Source organism: Gavialis gangeticus, unplaced genomic scaffold, assembly GCF_001723915.1.
Source record: "Gavialis gangeticus isolate Ggan-Ray unplaced genomic scaffold, GavGan_comp1, whole genome shotgun sequence".
Classification (NCBI taxonomy): Eukaryota; Metazoa; Chordata; order Crocodylia; family Gavialidae; genus Gavialis; species Gavialis gangeticus.
The window spans coordinates 120,608,357-120,620,762 of NW_017729022.1; the positions used below are offsets into that span (position 1 = coordinate 120,608,357).

General features: G+C 44.0%; 1 protein-coding gene and 1 long non-coding RNA gene across 3 annotated transcripts in view; one reads left to right on the plus strand and one right to left on the minus strand.

The window, feature by feature from the left end:
- The window catches only part of LOC109296623, a 5,643-nt gene extending 5,154 nt beyond the window's left edge, over positions 1-489 (minus strand). Inside the window, exon 1 of the long non-coding RNA XR_002097002.1 lies at positions 171-489. This is a non-coding gene — a long non-coding RNA (uncharacterized LOC109296623). The remainder of the gene's footprint in view (positions 1-170) is intronic.
- LOC109296622 (two pore calcium channel protein 2-like) overlaps positions 1-12,406 on the plus strand; it is a 40,009-nt gene that overhangs the window by 12,425 nt on the left and 15,178 nt on the right. For both annotated transcript variants that reach the window (XM_019516097.1, XM_019516099.1), the window contains 10 exons: positions 496-624; positions 1,189-1,305; positions 4,411-4,529; positions 4,800-4,901; positions 6,669-6,795; positions 8,071-8,272; positions 8,560-8,704; positions 9,592-9,777; positions 10,993-11,057; positions 11,632-11,719. In XM_019516097.1, the coding sequence (XP_019371642.1) occupies positions 496-624; positions 1,189-1,305; positions 4,411-4,529; positions 4,800-4,901; positions 6,669-6,795; positions 8,071-8,272; positions 8,560-8,704; positions 9,592-9,777; positions 10,993-11,057; positions 11,632-11,719 (1,280 nt within the window). The remainder of the gene's footprint in view (positions 1-495; positions 625-1,188; positions 1,306-4,410; positions 4,530-4,799; positions 4,902-6,668; positions 6,796-8,070; positions 8,273-8,559; positions 8,705-9,591; positions 9,778-10,992; positions 11,058-11,631; positions 11,720-12,406) is intronic.

Below are 12,406 nucleotides of genomic sequence, written 5' to 3' on the forward strand. Positions count from 1 at the left end.
AACAATAAATAATATCAGTTATCTTTGTGGCTTTTTTATACAACCTAGAGATATGACTATTTAACTGTGAGCTGCAAGTATAGATACAAGGTGGGTGAGGGAGGGCTTGAAATAAGATGAGTAAACAGCAAATTCCCAACAGAGAACCCATCTGATGCATTCCTTCCTACCTTGGTCTCACAGCCGGAGTGCAGGTTTTCATGACAGTTTTGTGGGCACAGCTGTGTTGGCTATAAATATGAAAAGCCTGTGCTTCTGCTGATGCAGGTCTGTGGACAAAACATCTGTTGTGGATGCAGCTCTTCCAATAGGAGAGCTTTTTGTTGATTTCCAAAATGGTGGTTGGCAATATGGTATAGCTATACAAGCAGAGAAACCTCTTCTGTCAATATATGTTTATTAGGGTCTCTGCTGATACCTGCAGTGTTTAGGGGAAAAATAATAGGACAATTCAGCAAAGTCAGTTAGTTTTCTTAACTTTCCTTCTGTTTCCAGGCCACTTCACTGGTTGAGGTCTTATGTCTTTTAGTATTCTTTAGTCGACTGTTGCACTTTGCAAAAGTCACTCCACGCAATATATTCTGGAAGGATGCAAAGAATATCTGCCTTATGTTGGCAATACTGGTGAGTTCCCTTTTGCTTAGTTGCAGGCACAGTGCTTGGGGTGGAAAGCTTTTTAAATTTGAGCCTTTTCCTATTTCTGTGTTCATGGGCACAAAGAGTTCATGGCAGCATGAAAATGGTGGGGCTGGCTTTGACTGTACATAGCTATCATCTGTATGGCACGGACATGCCCCTTCCTTTTCAAGGTTAAATTTTGGGTCATAGCATGACAAACTGGGCCTAGTTGCTGAAACTCAGGATAAGAAAATGTAGCAAGATAGGGTGGCCTTGTTTACATTGTTCTTTTGGAAGTGATTTGAAATATTTCCTGTAATAACACAGTTGAACTTACTGAAACCCCACCCACTACAAGAGATGCTTTTTATGAGTTGGTGTTAAGGCTTAAGTGCTTAAGGCTGTCTATACAGGAAAGCTATCTCAGATCAGGGTCAGCTGTAGACTTCAAGTAGCTACAGCTTTTCTGGAATACCTCCTTGCATGGACACTTCTTAGAACAATTTCAGTCAGTTTCCCCAGGTACACAAGCCCTAAGTAATTTTCTGTGAATTGTACTTTTTTCCACAGGTGACCTTAACTGACCTGATTATCCATGGGACTCTTAAAATCTGCAACATAACCAGTGTCAGATACTCAAGGATCATGAGGCCCATCTTCTTAGTAAACTTTACAGAGAGTCGCCAGGTAAGCAGTACTTTGTCATCATACAAATGTACCTGTATTGGATTTTTGTAAGCTGCAGATTGTTCTCTCTGAATTGGAGCATTTGACAAAATGGGATACAGATATGTGAGCTCATATTGCAGCTGTCAATACCTTTCCCTTTGAACCAGATATACTCTCTTGGTTGTTCAGAGTGAGACTTTCCCAGTGTGTGCCCTAGGTGCAGATTTGAAGTACTCCTAGAGCTTTGCTGTCATGTTGAAGTTATTCTTTTCATAGGATGCAGCTCTCGCTGCCTGGCTTAGGCAGAGCATGCACATAGTATAGAATAAACCTACATGTTCTGGGCTGTGACAGTGCAGAATAGTGCATCCCATCAATAGGATTTCTTTCCTGCTAAGTGAGTGGAGATGTCTGGCCAGCCATGTCTGGAGAAACTGACTCAGTCCTGCAGGAAGTAAATTGTAAGGCTTTGGAATAACAGAAGCCATCGAGCACTGCTGGTAACTTTCTTTGTGTCCAGATCACAAAAAATGAGCCACAATACCCTCTCTGGTGTGGATACACAACACCTCTTATCCCAGAATAATATACCTCATTTTACTTTGAGTGAAATTACATTGCTGTACGGAACAAACACATAGCCAGCTTTCCTTAAGTGGCTCTTTGCAGCTGGGGCTTCCTACAGAGCCTTGCCACACTGGGGATGGGGGAGCCTGTTTGCTCTGATCAAAGGGCTACCCTGGAATTAAATGCAAGTCAACCCTACAGACAAATGATACACCAGTGTAACTTACTATAGAATTTCATGGGGAGATTTTTATTTTATTTATTTATCTAAACTCTACAATACAATGAATTATCTGGGTGCAATGTTGTCCAGAGTCCAGTGAGTCTGTGAAGTCAATGCCTTTGTTTGCATCATTGGATTATCAGTAATGAAAATCCTTCTCTGCTTGTTTTGCCATCCATGTGGTCACATACTGAATTCTTGCTGGCTTTTGGGAATGGGATCAACAAGATTCAGGATAGACTCTAGACACTTTTGGACCATTCTTCTTGTTGGTCCTGATTCTTAATGAAGTTCACACCCCAGCTGTTCTCTCCAAACCCTGTGCAAGTATCATCCTGTGGCTCTTACCTGTTCTGCAGCCTCACTTGCTTGCCAAACTGTCCTAGACTCCTTCGAGGAAGATGAGCACAGCTCAATCTATAATTGTACTCTCCTCAGACATAACCGAGACTTTGGCCTCTTATCTCTGTAAGCAGAAGTCTGAATCATTGCATCTGCTGCCCAAGGCAACCCTGTCTCTGTGCGAATTCATTCTCCTCCTTTCCTGTGAGGAGAAAACTGGCTCCAGTGGTTTTCAGCTTCATTGAAGCTTCTGGAGCAGCTGTTTTATTGTCTAAGTTTTGCCTCTTCTGAAATTCCCTATGATCAATCTGTGTATATGTGGAACTGGGGGAGAATGGAATCCAAGCATTCCCTTGGGGGGTGTTTATCAGTGGGAGGCATCCAGGCCATGCCTGCCAGGGGATGGAGGGTTGCTAAGGCTTAACCCTGACTGCAACTCCCAAGTTGCGAAGTAAGGAGTACATAGCTGTGGAGGCAGTTGCCAAGATGATGCACTGGGGGTGACCTCTGACAGAATGGGGGAGAGCAGGTGTGTCAAGAAAATACATCTCCTCACAAAGCAGAACAAGTGGCTTGTTGACCTGTTAGCTGCTGCTTCAGCCACAGAGCATCTGTGCTTACCTGCTGTGGTGTTATGGGGCTTTGGAACTTGGATGGGTAACACTGCAGTGCAGCCCAGTCCATGGTCCCCTTGGAAGTGTTGGGTTGGCAGTCCCTTTCTTTTGCTTTTGTTCTTGACCTGGAGCCTTCTCCATGCTTCAAGGTACCTGTTAGCAAGTGGCAAGCAACAAGACTGGAATCCTCTATGTGTGGTCCCTTGTTTCCCTATGGACAATTTGTAGGAGTGGCTTGCTTAACCCTGTAATCTTTCATCCCATTTGTCTTGGGCTGACTGGAATCCATGATCTGGGTCAGCCTGTTCTGGATTGACTGTAACAAATGAGTTTAAGTAGGTCACGATAATTCAAATGCTACCATTCAGTGTTTGGTGAAGAACACTTGCTATGCGTTGGGGGAGGGGACTGAGTGAAGGAGGCTTGCTAACTACTGCATGCTGATAAAGCATACTCAGGATGCTTGGACTCCATTCTGCCTGAGTACTGGCTTCTGGATAAAGATAGAAAACAGGAGGAGGGGGAGCAAGAATGCTTTTTAAACTAGATAAATGAGCTCAGGCTTCTGTGCTGCTGAAATTCACAATCTGAAACTTGTGTCTGACCTTGCATCTTTCTGGCTATAGAGACACTCTGACACCCTAACAACAGACTGCAAGTCTTTGTAGCATGGCTGCCTCTCCTTTCTAGAATGCTTTGATTTGTTCACTGTTTCTTTTGCTGTTGAGTCTAAATTCCTGTCTCTGGGTAATCAGCCTGCTGAAATGAATGAGATGGTGTGTGCTTCTTGGAGTTCTCAGCCTGTCTTCAGACTAGGGTCATTGTAGTTGTGGAAATCCATCACGGGCACAGAAACTCTCAGTGTAAGAGGTAACAAAGAAAATTACAGTACAGAGAATCTGGTAGCAAGGTGGTGCCTTTTCAGGGTAAAATGTCAGGCTGATAACCAAGATTGCCCAACTGACTCAGCATTACTTGTCAAGTTCTGTCAGCATGGACCAGCAATGGTAGCTCCTGGGTTCTGTGCTGCCCGTCTATCACTATGGGGTGGCTGACTCTGGCATGGAGGCCTGGAAGGGAAGGGGAAGCTTGTATTGCTTTGTTTCTCAGGGTGGCTTGCAGAAGCATAACTAGCAAGATCTGCATCCCGAGCAAAACCTTGCTGGTGACGTCGGGTAGGGAGAGGGGTCTTACCTGCCCCGGGAACTTAAAGTCCCTGGCTACTGCTGCTACAGCACAGTCTGCGTTTACTGCTACAGCAGCAGTAGTGTCCTTGTACCCTGCCACCATTCTGATGTGCCATGTAAGATGGTGCCCAAGGTTCATGCCCCGCTAACTCGCCCCTTGTTATGCTTCTTGTGGCTTATGTCTTGGCAGATGCGGAGAGCATTCCGTAGCATCCGGAACACACTGCCAGAGATCACGTATGTCTTCCTGCTCTTCATGTTCAGCGTCCTCATGTTTTCTCTCATGGCTCTGAAGTTATTTGGTGACAGGTGAGAGTACTCTCCTTGTTGCAGTTCAGTGTGGGTTTGAAACAGGGCAGCCCCAAATCCAGCAGATCAAATGTGTGAGAATGGGGAACAGTGCTTAGCTATTGCCAGACTGCTCATTCCTCAAGTCAGTGGTGGCTTGATGCTCTTAAAAAAAATCAAAGCTAGGTGCCTGTAGTCTGAAGTGAATGGCAGCCCCACCAGCCTTTGCACAGCCTGTGTATCAGTCACCTGATGTCAATATGTAACTTCCTGCTGCTTCTTTCTCTTTAGGAATCTCCAGACGGTGGAAGGATCCCCGTATTTCACAAACTACCTAGAAATTGTATTTGACCTGTATGTGCTGGTAACCACAGCTAACAGCCCTGATGTCATGTACGTACCCTGCACTCTGGCAGTGACCCAGCCTTCAAAGCACTCCTGAGGCCAGAACTAGAATATCCCACTGCACTGATGCACTTAGTGGCAGTAAAAAAATAAATAAATAAGACCTCACCATGAGCATAAAACAGTATGAGCAGCCTGGTGTAGGATCCAAAGCCTTTCTGCAGTTGATGGAAAGATTACCTTAAAGCAGCATATTGGTTTTCTCCCTCTACCCCTTTCCCCTGCCTTCCTTTTAGGCTTCTTTAACTTGGAGATTGTAAAAGCTAGGAAACCAGTACATCTCTATTCATATAGTACACATGGTGAAGTACTAGTGTGTGCTGGGTTGCATAACTTATCTTCATTTTTAGTGAAGGGAGGAGGCAGTGGCACATTAAGAGCAATTTGACTCCAAGAGTATTCTTTCTGAGGCTTCTCGTGCAATGATGTTACAGACTGATGCTGGCATGCTTTAAAACTGTGTTCAGTCTTGTGCTTTGTAGGTACAGTTGCAGCCTGTGGAAAGATCTCTTAATGCAACATTTTAAATTGGTCAGTTTAAACCACCACACCTCAGGAAATGCCACTTGAATACTTTCTTGGCCACACAATGCTGCCTCTTGTGTATCCTGATAGGGTTTTCAGTTGCACTGTGATTCACTCAGCTGGGTGATCTGATGTCAACTTTTGAACTTATTTGTATGCCAGAGCTGCACATATCAAATGGTTCAGGCACACATTGTAGTAAACAACTAAAAGGAAATTGACTAGAAAGGCAGGGCAGCTGGGTATGCCCCCAAAAATCCTACTTACCAGCTAATCCAGCAACAAATGAGGGCTTAAACTAAGCTTCAAATAAGGAATGACTTGAATTGTAAAACTGACCTATCAGTAGTGTTTCTGTAGTCCCAGCCAAAAGCTGCATTAAACTGTTTGATAGAATTTAAATGCACTCATGTTACACTTCCAGTTAAAGCCATTATTTTGATCCCTTTTTTGATTTGATATTAATATTCTATGAATGGGACTCAATAGACTCCAATTAACACATTCTTATCAATGTGATGCCAAACTCTTTTTTACACAGAAAGTAGAAGTTTGTCCCTGGAGCCAGGCTGATAGTCATTCAGGTGACTTTTGGGTCTGCCACAAAGATAAATTTGTCCCTTTGCCAACTGTGCACTTAATCACATTTCTACTAGTTTGAGCTCTGGCTGTACTGAGCAATTTCAGCTTAGCTCCAGATGCTGCTAGCTTCAGTGAGAAGGCTCTGTGTGTAGAGCAGATAGGTGGGGAATTTTGAAAACCTTGTTGTGGAGCTGTGTAGTTTCAGATCACTATAAACCAGTGGTCGGCAACCTATTGCCCACAGGCCATATCTGGCCTGCAGAACCACTGGATCCAGATCACAAATGTGGGACAGCTTTAGGTGAAGGCTTTGACCTGGGTGCTTCTCCCCATATTGTTGTGGGGAGAAGTGCTGATCTGCTTCCGACCTGAGATGGGTCGTTCTGGTCCATGACTAGCAGAGGTTGCCTCTCAGTGCTACAGACTGGTTACAGGGCAAACAGACTGTGGCTTCTCTTTCCGAGTGCGCGTATCTTATCTCTATAATTGTTTCATTTGTCTGCTTTCAGCTGTCTAGAGGGGAATGTGACTTCTCAAAGCCTGTTTGAAACAGGATTACAGCAGTTAAGATGATGACTGTGAATTCATCTATGTGCTTGTTGTCTGCTGCAAAAGTGATTTAAAGGCACTCTCCCCCTTTTTCTCTAGGATGCCAGCATTTGACTTCAGTTGGTGGTACTCCCTGTTTTTCATCACCTATGTTATAATCAACACCTACATCTTCATGTCTGTCTTCCTGGCTGTTGTGTACAACAATTACAGAAAACACTTAAAGGTAAAAGCTAGGGAAGCACATCTCCTGATCCAGAAATAACAAACTACAGCTTGTCCATGTAGGATGGGAACACATTGGATTTTATTGACCTCTTCACATTTTTAATGGTTCTCTGCTGGTCAAAATGGTTAGGGGACTGAGGCACATGTCTTATGAGGAACTGCTGAGAGAACTAGGCTTCTTCTGGAGAAGAGAAGAGAAGACTGAGCATGGATTTAATTGTAGCCTTCAATTACCTAAAGATGGAGCTAGACTGCTCTTAGTGGTAGCAAATGACAGAACAAGGAACAGTGGTCTCAAGTTCCAGCAAGCAAAGTTTAGGTTAGATATTAGGAAAAACTTTCTAACTAAGAGGGTAGTAAACACTACCACAAGTTACCCAGAGAGGTTGTGGATTCTCCATCCCTGGAGGTTTTTAAGACCTGACTAAACAAAGCTTTGGCTGGGATGGTCCTGCTTTGAGCAGGGGGTTGGACTAAATGACCTCCTGAGGTCCCTTCCAACCCTAATTTTCTACAATTCTAAGTGTCAACATGACACCAGATGGTGCAGGCTTAAACTGGAAGTGCTATTACATAAAGCTGACCCTGTTTTGAGCTCTGGGAGACAGCCTCCTAATGGAAGCAGGACACAAGATTCATCATGAAAGCTGTGGTTGCCTTTTCTGATCATAGGGTTCAGGTTCTTGGGGATAGCTAACTCCATTCTGTGCCACTGAAATTGAGGAAGTTGTTACCATTTGTGATATTTAAACTAATTCCTGCTCTTTACTATTCTAGTATGAGAGCCCTCCTAGTGTGTGGCAAAACCATGCAACTCATCCCTCCATACTGTTCTTTATGCATCAGTGTGCCTTGTCTTTATCATGTATTGTGATCCAAGGCCCAGGGTAAGCCACTTTTGTTTTTTTCAGTCTTGCAAGATCTGATCTATAGGACAGAATTGCTGCCAGTGCATCCTGCCAGGATAGACTGAGCAGAAATTGGGGACAGGTGCAATTCATTAGGGGAGAGTAAGGCAGGAGGCACCTGGTGACCTTCTATCTGCAGTTGCAGCAGAGCAGGTGGGTCACATTAGACAAGTCCTTCTCTGCTCCTCTGGTTGCACAGTGACCTTCTTGACCATTTGTTTTATTTTTTTAGTGCGTTTTCCCTGTAGGTTCTGTTCTAGATTCCATGGCAAAGAATTGTAGATATGAACTTTAAGATGGACAAAAGTGATGGATAGAGGAGAATTAAGAAGTGAGACCTTTTAAACTCCTTTTGTCCTCTCCAGAATGAGATTCGTAAACTTGCCTACATGAAGCGTCACAAGATGGTAGAAGCCTTCAACATCCTGAAGGTCAAGGAAGGCTCAGAATTTGTTGTTAAAGAATCCCAGTGGAAGCAGGTAGTCAAGCTAGTGGCCCCAGAGATCAGCACTTCCCATCGAGAGCTCTTGCTGAGAATCTCAGATGATGAGCAGAAAGGTTATGTGGGTGAGTAGGAACAAACTGAAAACTGTATGAAATCACACTTGGTGTGTGGAAGGTTCTAGGGGTGAGGGGGCAGGGTAGCTCTTCTTGCTTAAACAATAGAATTGTTATATTTTGTTTCTGAAGTACTACTAAGGAAATTGAATCCTAAGCATCTACTTGGCTGGTCCCTTGCCCTTGCAAAACTGGACCTGCTGTTATCCAGGCTGCTTGTGCAAATTTCTGCTAATGTGAACTCCTAAGGGACTTGCATTCTAAATAGTAACATGTAGCATCCTTGACTGTTGCAGACAAAAAGTCATTTGTGCGTCTGGCAGACCTTCTGAACATCCAGGTGATCACAATGAAAATCCGAAGCCATCCTCTGGAGCATTGGTTGCCCCATGTCTATAACTCTGCAGCAAGCAGATTTCTGCGCAGCATGGTTAGACACAAGTAGGTGTCTCTGCTCTCTCAACAGGCAGCCTCCAGTATTAAATATGTTGCAAACTGGTAATTCTTTCCAGGCAAGTGTTCCTTTTGGCAACAGACTGGAATAGTCCAACACTGCACAAGTGAATGTGCTGCATATGCTCTTTCAAAAGTCTTGGCCTAAATTTTTCCTCCTGCTCAAGTTGCTGGGAGTGTGTTGCCTCTAACATGAATACAAGAGGCTGCACAATGCTGAGCCCACCAGAAATTTCCCAAAAAGCACCATTCAGTTCTTTCACTGCTTGGGCGACAACTGAGCAGATGTTGGTTAGAGGTGGCTGGTACATGAGTTTTCAGACAAACTGAATATTTAGACCCACAAAAACCTAGCTGTTCCTTTCCATCCTTGGACTTAAGTGCTATGTGAAACTTACAGTAACTCAGTAATGTCTATAGCAATAGGCGGTTTCTTCCATTTCACTGACTCATTCAGCTGGTGCTAAGAGCTAATTTAGGGCTTGGTATTCTTTATAACCCACCATTTCACTAGTTTCTGGTTTCTCCTCTTCTACTCTCACCTTCTTATCAGTACTGCCAGCTGGCTTTGATTTGATGCCAGCTGAATTATTACTAGTATCTGAGAAATGTATTTTCCTACGGTCAGAAATGAGCACTGTTGTTCACTGTGACTTGAGCACATATTTCAGTAGAAGATTTCAAGTGTAAGACAGTCATGAGAACTCTCCTAAATACACAGTTGTAGAAAATACTGAAATTGAAAAAATGACTGGTTGGCAAAGCTGCCTTGATGAGTAAGTGGGGGGTGGTTGTCAGTGAGGGAGAAAAATGTTCTTTGAACTATGAATTTTTCTGTCATTTGCATATAAAAGGTTGGCTTTTTTTTCTTGCAGGAGATTTGTTTGGACTTATGATGTGATCATTTTAATAAATGCTATATTCATTGCCTTGGATGAGGAAAACCCACTGATTTCGTACGCAGAGTGGGCTTTCCTTTCTCTGTATATCACTGAGATACTCTTGAAGCTGTATACTTATGAACCCAGGACATTCTTTGCAAAGAACCAGTTTTGGAACTGGTAAGTAGGGTTCTTAGTTGTGGTGTGTGGCTCTCTTAGCTGCATTAGGAATGTGGAGTGCAATGGAACTGACTGGGGGGGCTGGGAGGAGTTTGTTGTTTGAAAAGACCTAAGATGCAGTTACATGTTACAGTTAGCATATGCGAGCCAAAGGAATACTAAGTTACTTTTAAAGAGAGCACATGCTGTGAGCAGTTGCAGGCTACATGCTGTGAGCAGTTGCAGGCTACAGGTATGTGGCTAAGAGCTGCCAAGTCTGCTCCATGCCTGCCCAGTTTGCTTGCTCTCTAGGACAGGATATGTTCCAGGCTTAAGTGTGCACCAGCCTGGACTGGGTTTGCATTATCCCCTGCCAGCCTGGATCAGGTCTCTACTCCACTTGTTGCTCCCCCCTCTTGTCTTTCTCCCATCCCACCTGCACCCTGCTCACCTGTGGTTGCTAGCATTGTCTCAGAGGAACAAGCAAGCAAGGAAGGGGAATATGCCCACCTGCTTCTGCCACTGTCTGGGCTGAGCTCAACCCAGAGAGTATTGGTGGATGGGTGGATTCCCCTTCCCCAGCTGCTCCCCCAATATCACGCCAGCAAGCCAGGTAAGCAGCGGGTAAAGGAGGGAGTCCAGAATAGAAGCAGAGGGGAAAGGACTGTGTGTGGCAAGGGTTGGGGATCCTTACTTTTAGGGTTTCTCTGGCCGCTGGCTCTCTGCACTGTCACTCGGGGACAGAATAGAGTGCCCAAGTGGGGAAGGCTGGGAGCAGTGCTTCCTGGGATGCTGCTGGACCACTTCCCACTCACCTTTGGCCCTGTATAGTAGTCTGACATGTCTGCAAAATGGGCTGCTCAAGATGAGCTAGAGAGAATTCTTGCTGCAAGAGAACTCTGAGATGCTCAGAGGGCATTTAGTTTGTTATCCCACCCTAATGTGCTGATGTTCCTGTTCTTAAGAGGACTTAACACATCTGAAAGGTAATGTGCAACAGAAAACAACTAGTTTTCATTTGGAATCCTCTTGCAAAAGTTTCATGGATCTAGTCTGGCAAAATCCATGTTTGCATTTTTGGTCCAGCTCCACATTCAAGTGCACATTAGCATTTATAAGCCTATGTCTAAACGTTTTTCAGGATTCCAAGTGTTGTGTGTATCACTAGCCTACTGTGTATGGTAGCAAAAGGACTGTGATGACGATTTTTAATAGAACCATGCTTTTCTCTACTAGGTTTGACACCTTAATCATCATTGCTGCTCTGGTAGCTACAATACTCAATGCTGCATTCAAATCAAGTAAGCTCAGCATTGCTTTCCTATTTGTCTGATCTGAGTAGGTTATATCTAGTTGACAGATGCCTGAAATTCAGAGGCTTTCAACATGGCTGTAAGCGCACAATACCTATTTTGGTAACAAGATTTGTTGTGGGTTTGTGATATGGGGAGGGGGGTGAAGTATAATAAATAATGGAATTCATATTTTTAGACCAAAAGTACTATAACAGATATAAGCTAGCTATGCATCAACAATGAAAGGTATCCATTTAATGTAAATCCTACCTCTTATGTTGCGTGGACCACTGAGGAGATAACCTTCAATTTTACCTTATTTGTAATATACCTTCAGACCCATAAGTATACATGTTTCTAATGGAGGTTCTGTGGTGTGGTGGGGGGGAGATGGGGGCAGTACTAGAAATGAGCAAACTTCCTTGTGATGCTGGGTTGTTCACAGTAGGAAGGTCTGAACAACGTTTTTAGCCACCTGGCGCAGCTCCGAATGCCAGAGTTTTTACATTTCTGTCTTAAGCAGACAAAAAAGCTTTATCAATTAAGAGTATATTAAAACCTGATTATTTTTCTTACTCAGCAAGTAAATACAACGGTCAGCAGGTGTTGGATATTGTCTTCATACTGCGAGTCCTCAGGCTCATAAGGATTGTTGACAGCATTCAAAGGTATAGAAGCAAGAGGGCTTGCAGCCTTTTCCTAAGAGTGAGCTGATCTGGAGGGTGGCCTGGCAGTGATTCTGAGCCTGTTGGCTATCAGCTTTGACCAATTTGTGGCTAGCAGAGTCTGTGTTTTTAGGCCTTGTGAAACCTGTAGTGTGGTTTACCCAAGTCACATTTAGGATTGGAGGAAACTAGGGCTGGAAAGGACCACATGAGGTCATCTAGTCCAACATCCTGCTCAATTCAGGATCGTTTGTGACTAACCCATCCCAGGCAAGTCTGTTCAACTGCTTTCAAAAGGTTCCAGGGATAGAGATGCTACAGCTTCTCTAAAGTAGCCTGTTCCAATGCTTGACAACCCTCATAGTCAGAAAGTTCCTTCTAATCTCCAGCCTAAATCTCCCCTGCTGCTGCCCGTTTTAGAAGTGGCACACAAGTGTAGACCCACCTGTTGGTCTGAGCAGCCATCCCTGCCAGTCTGGTTCATGTTGGAGTAAAGCTGATCCTCAAAAAGGCGAGGCCATGCCAGTTAAACTGATCTTGTGACTTCACCCCATCACCAATCTGTTCCTTTTTTAAAACTGCATTTGGTGTGACCCAAAAGTGTCTCAAGAAAATATGAAGGGGTTGTGAACAACCTTTTAAAAATGGATCAACAAACTTTAAAAATGGATTCTCCTGTAAAGGAAAAAA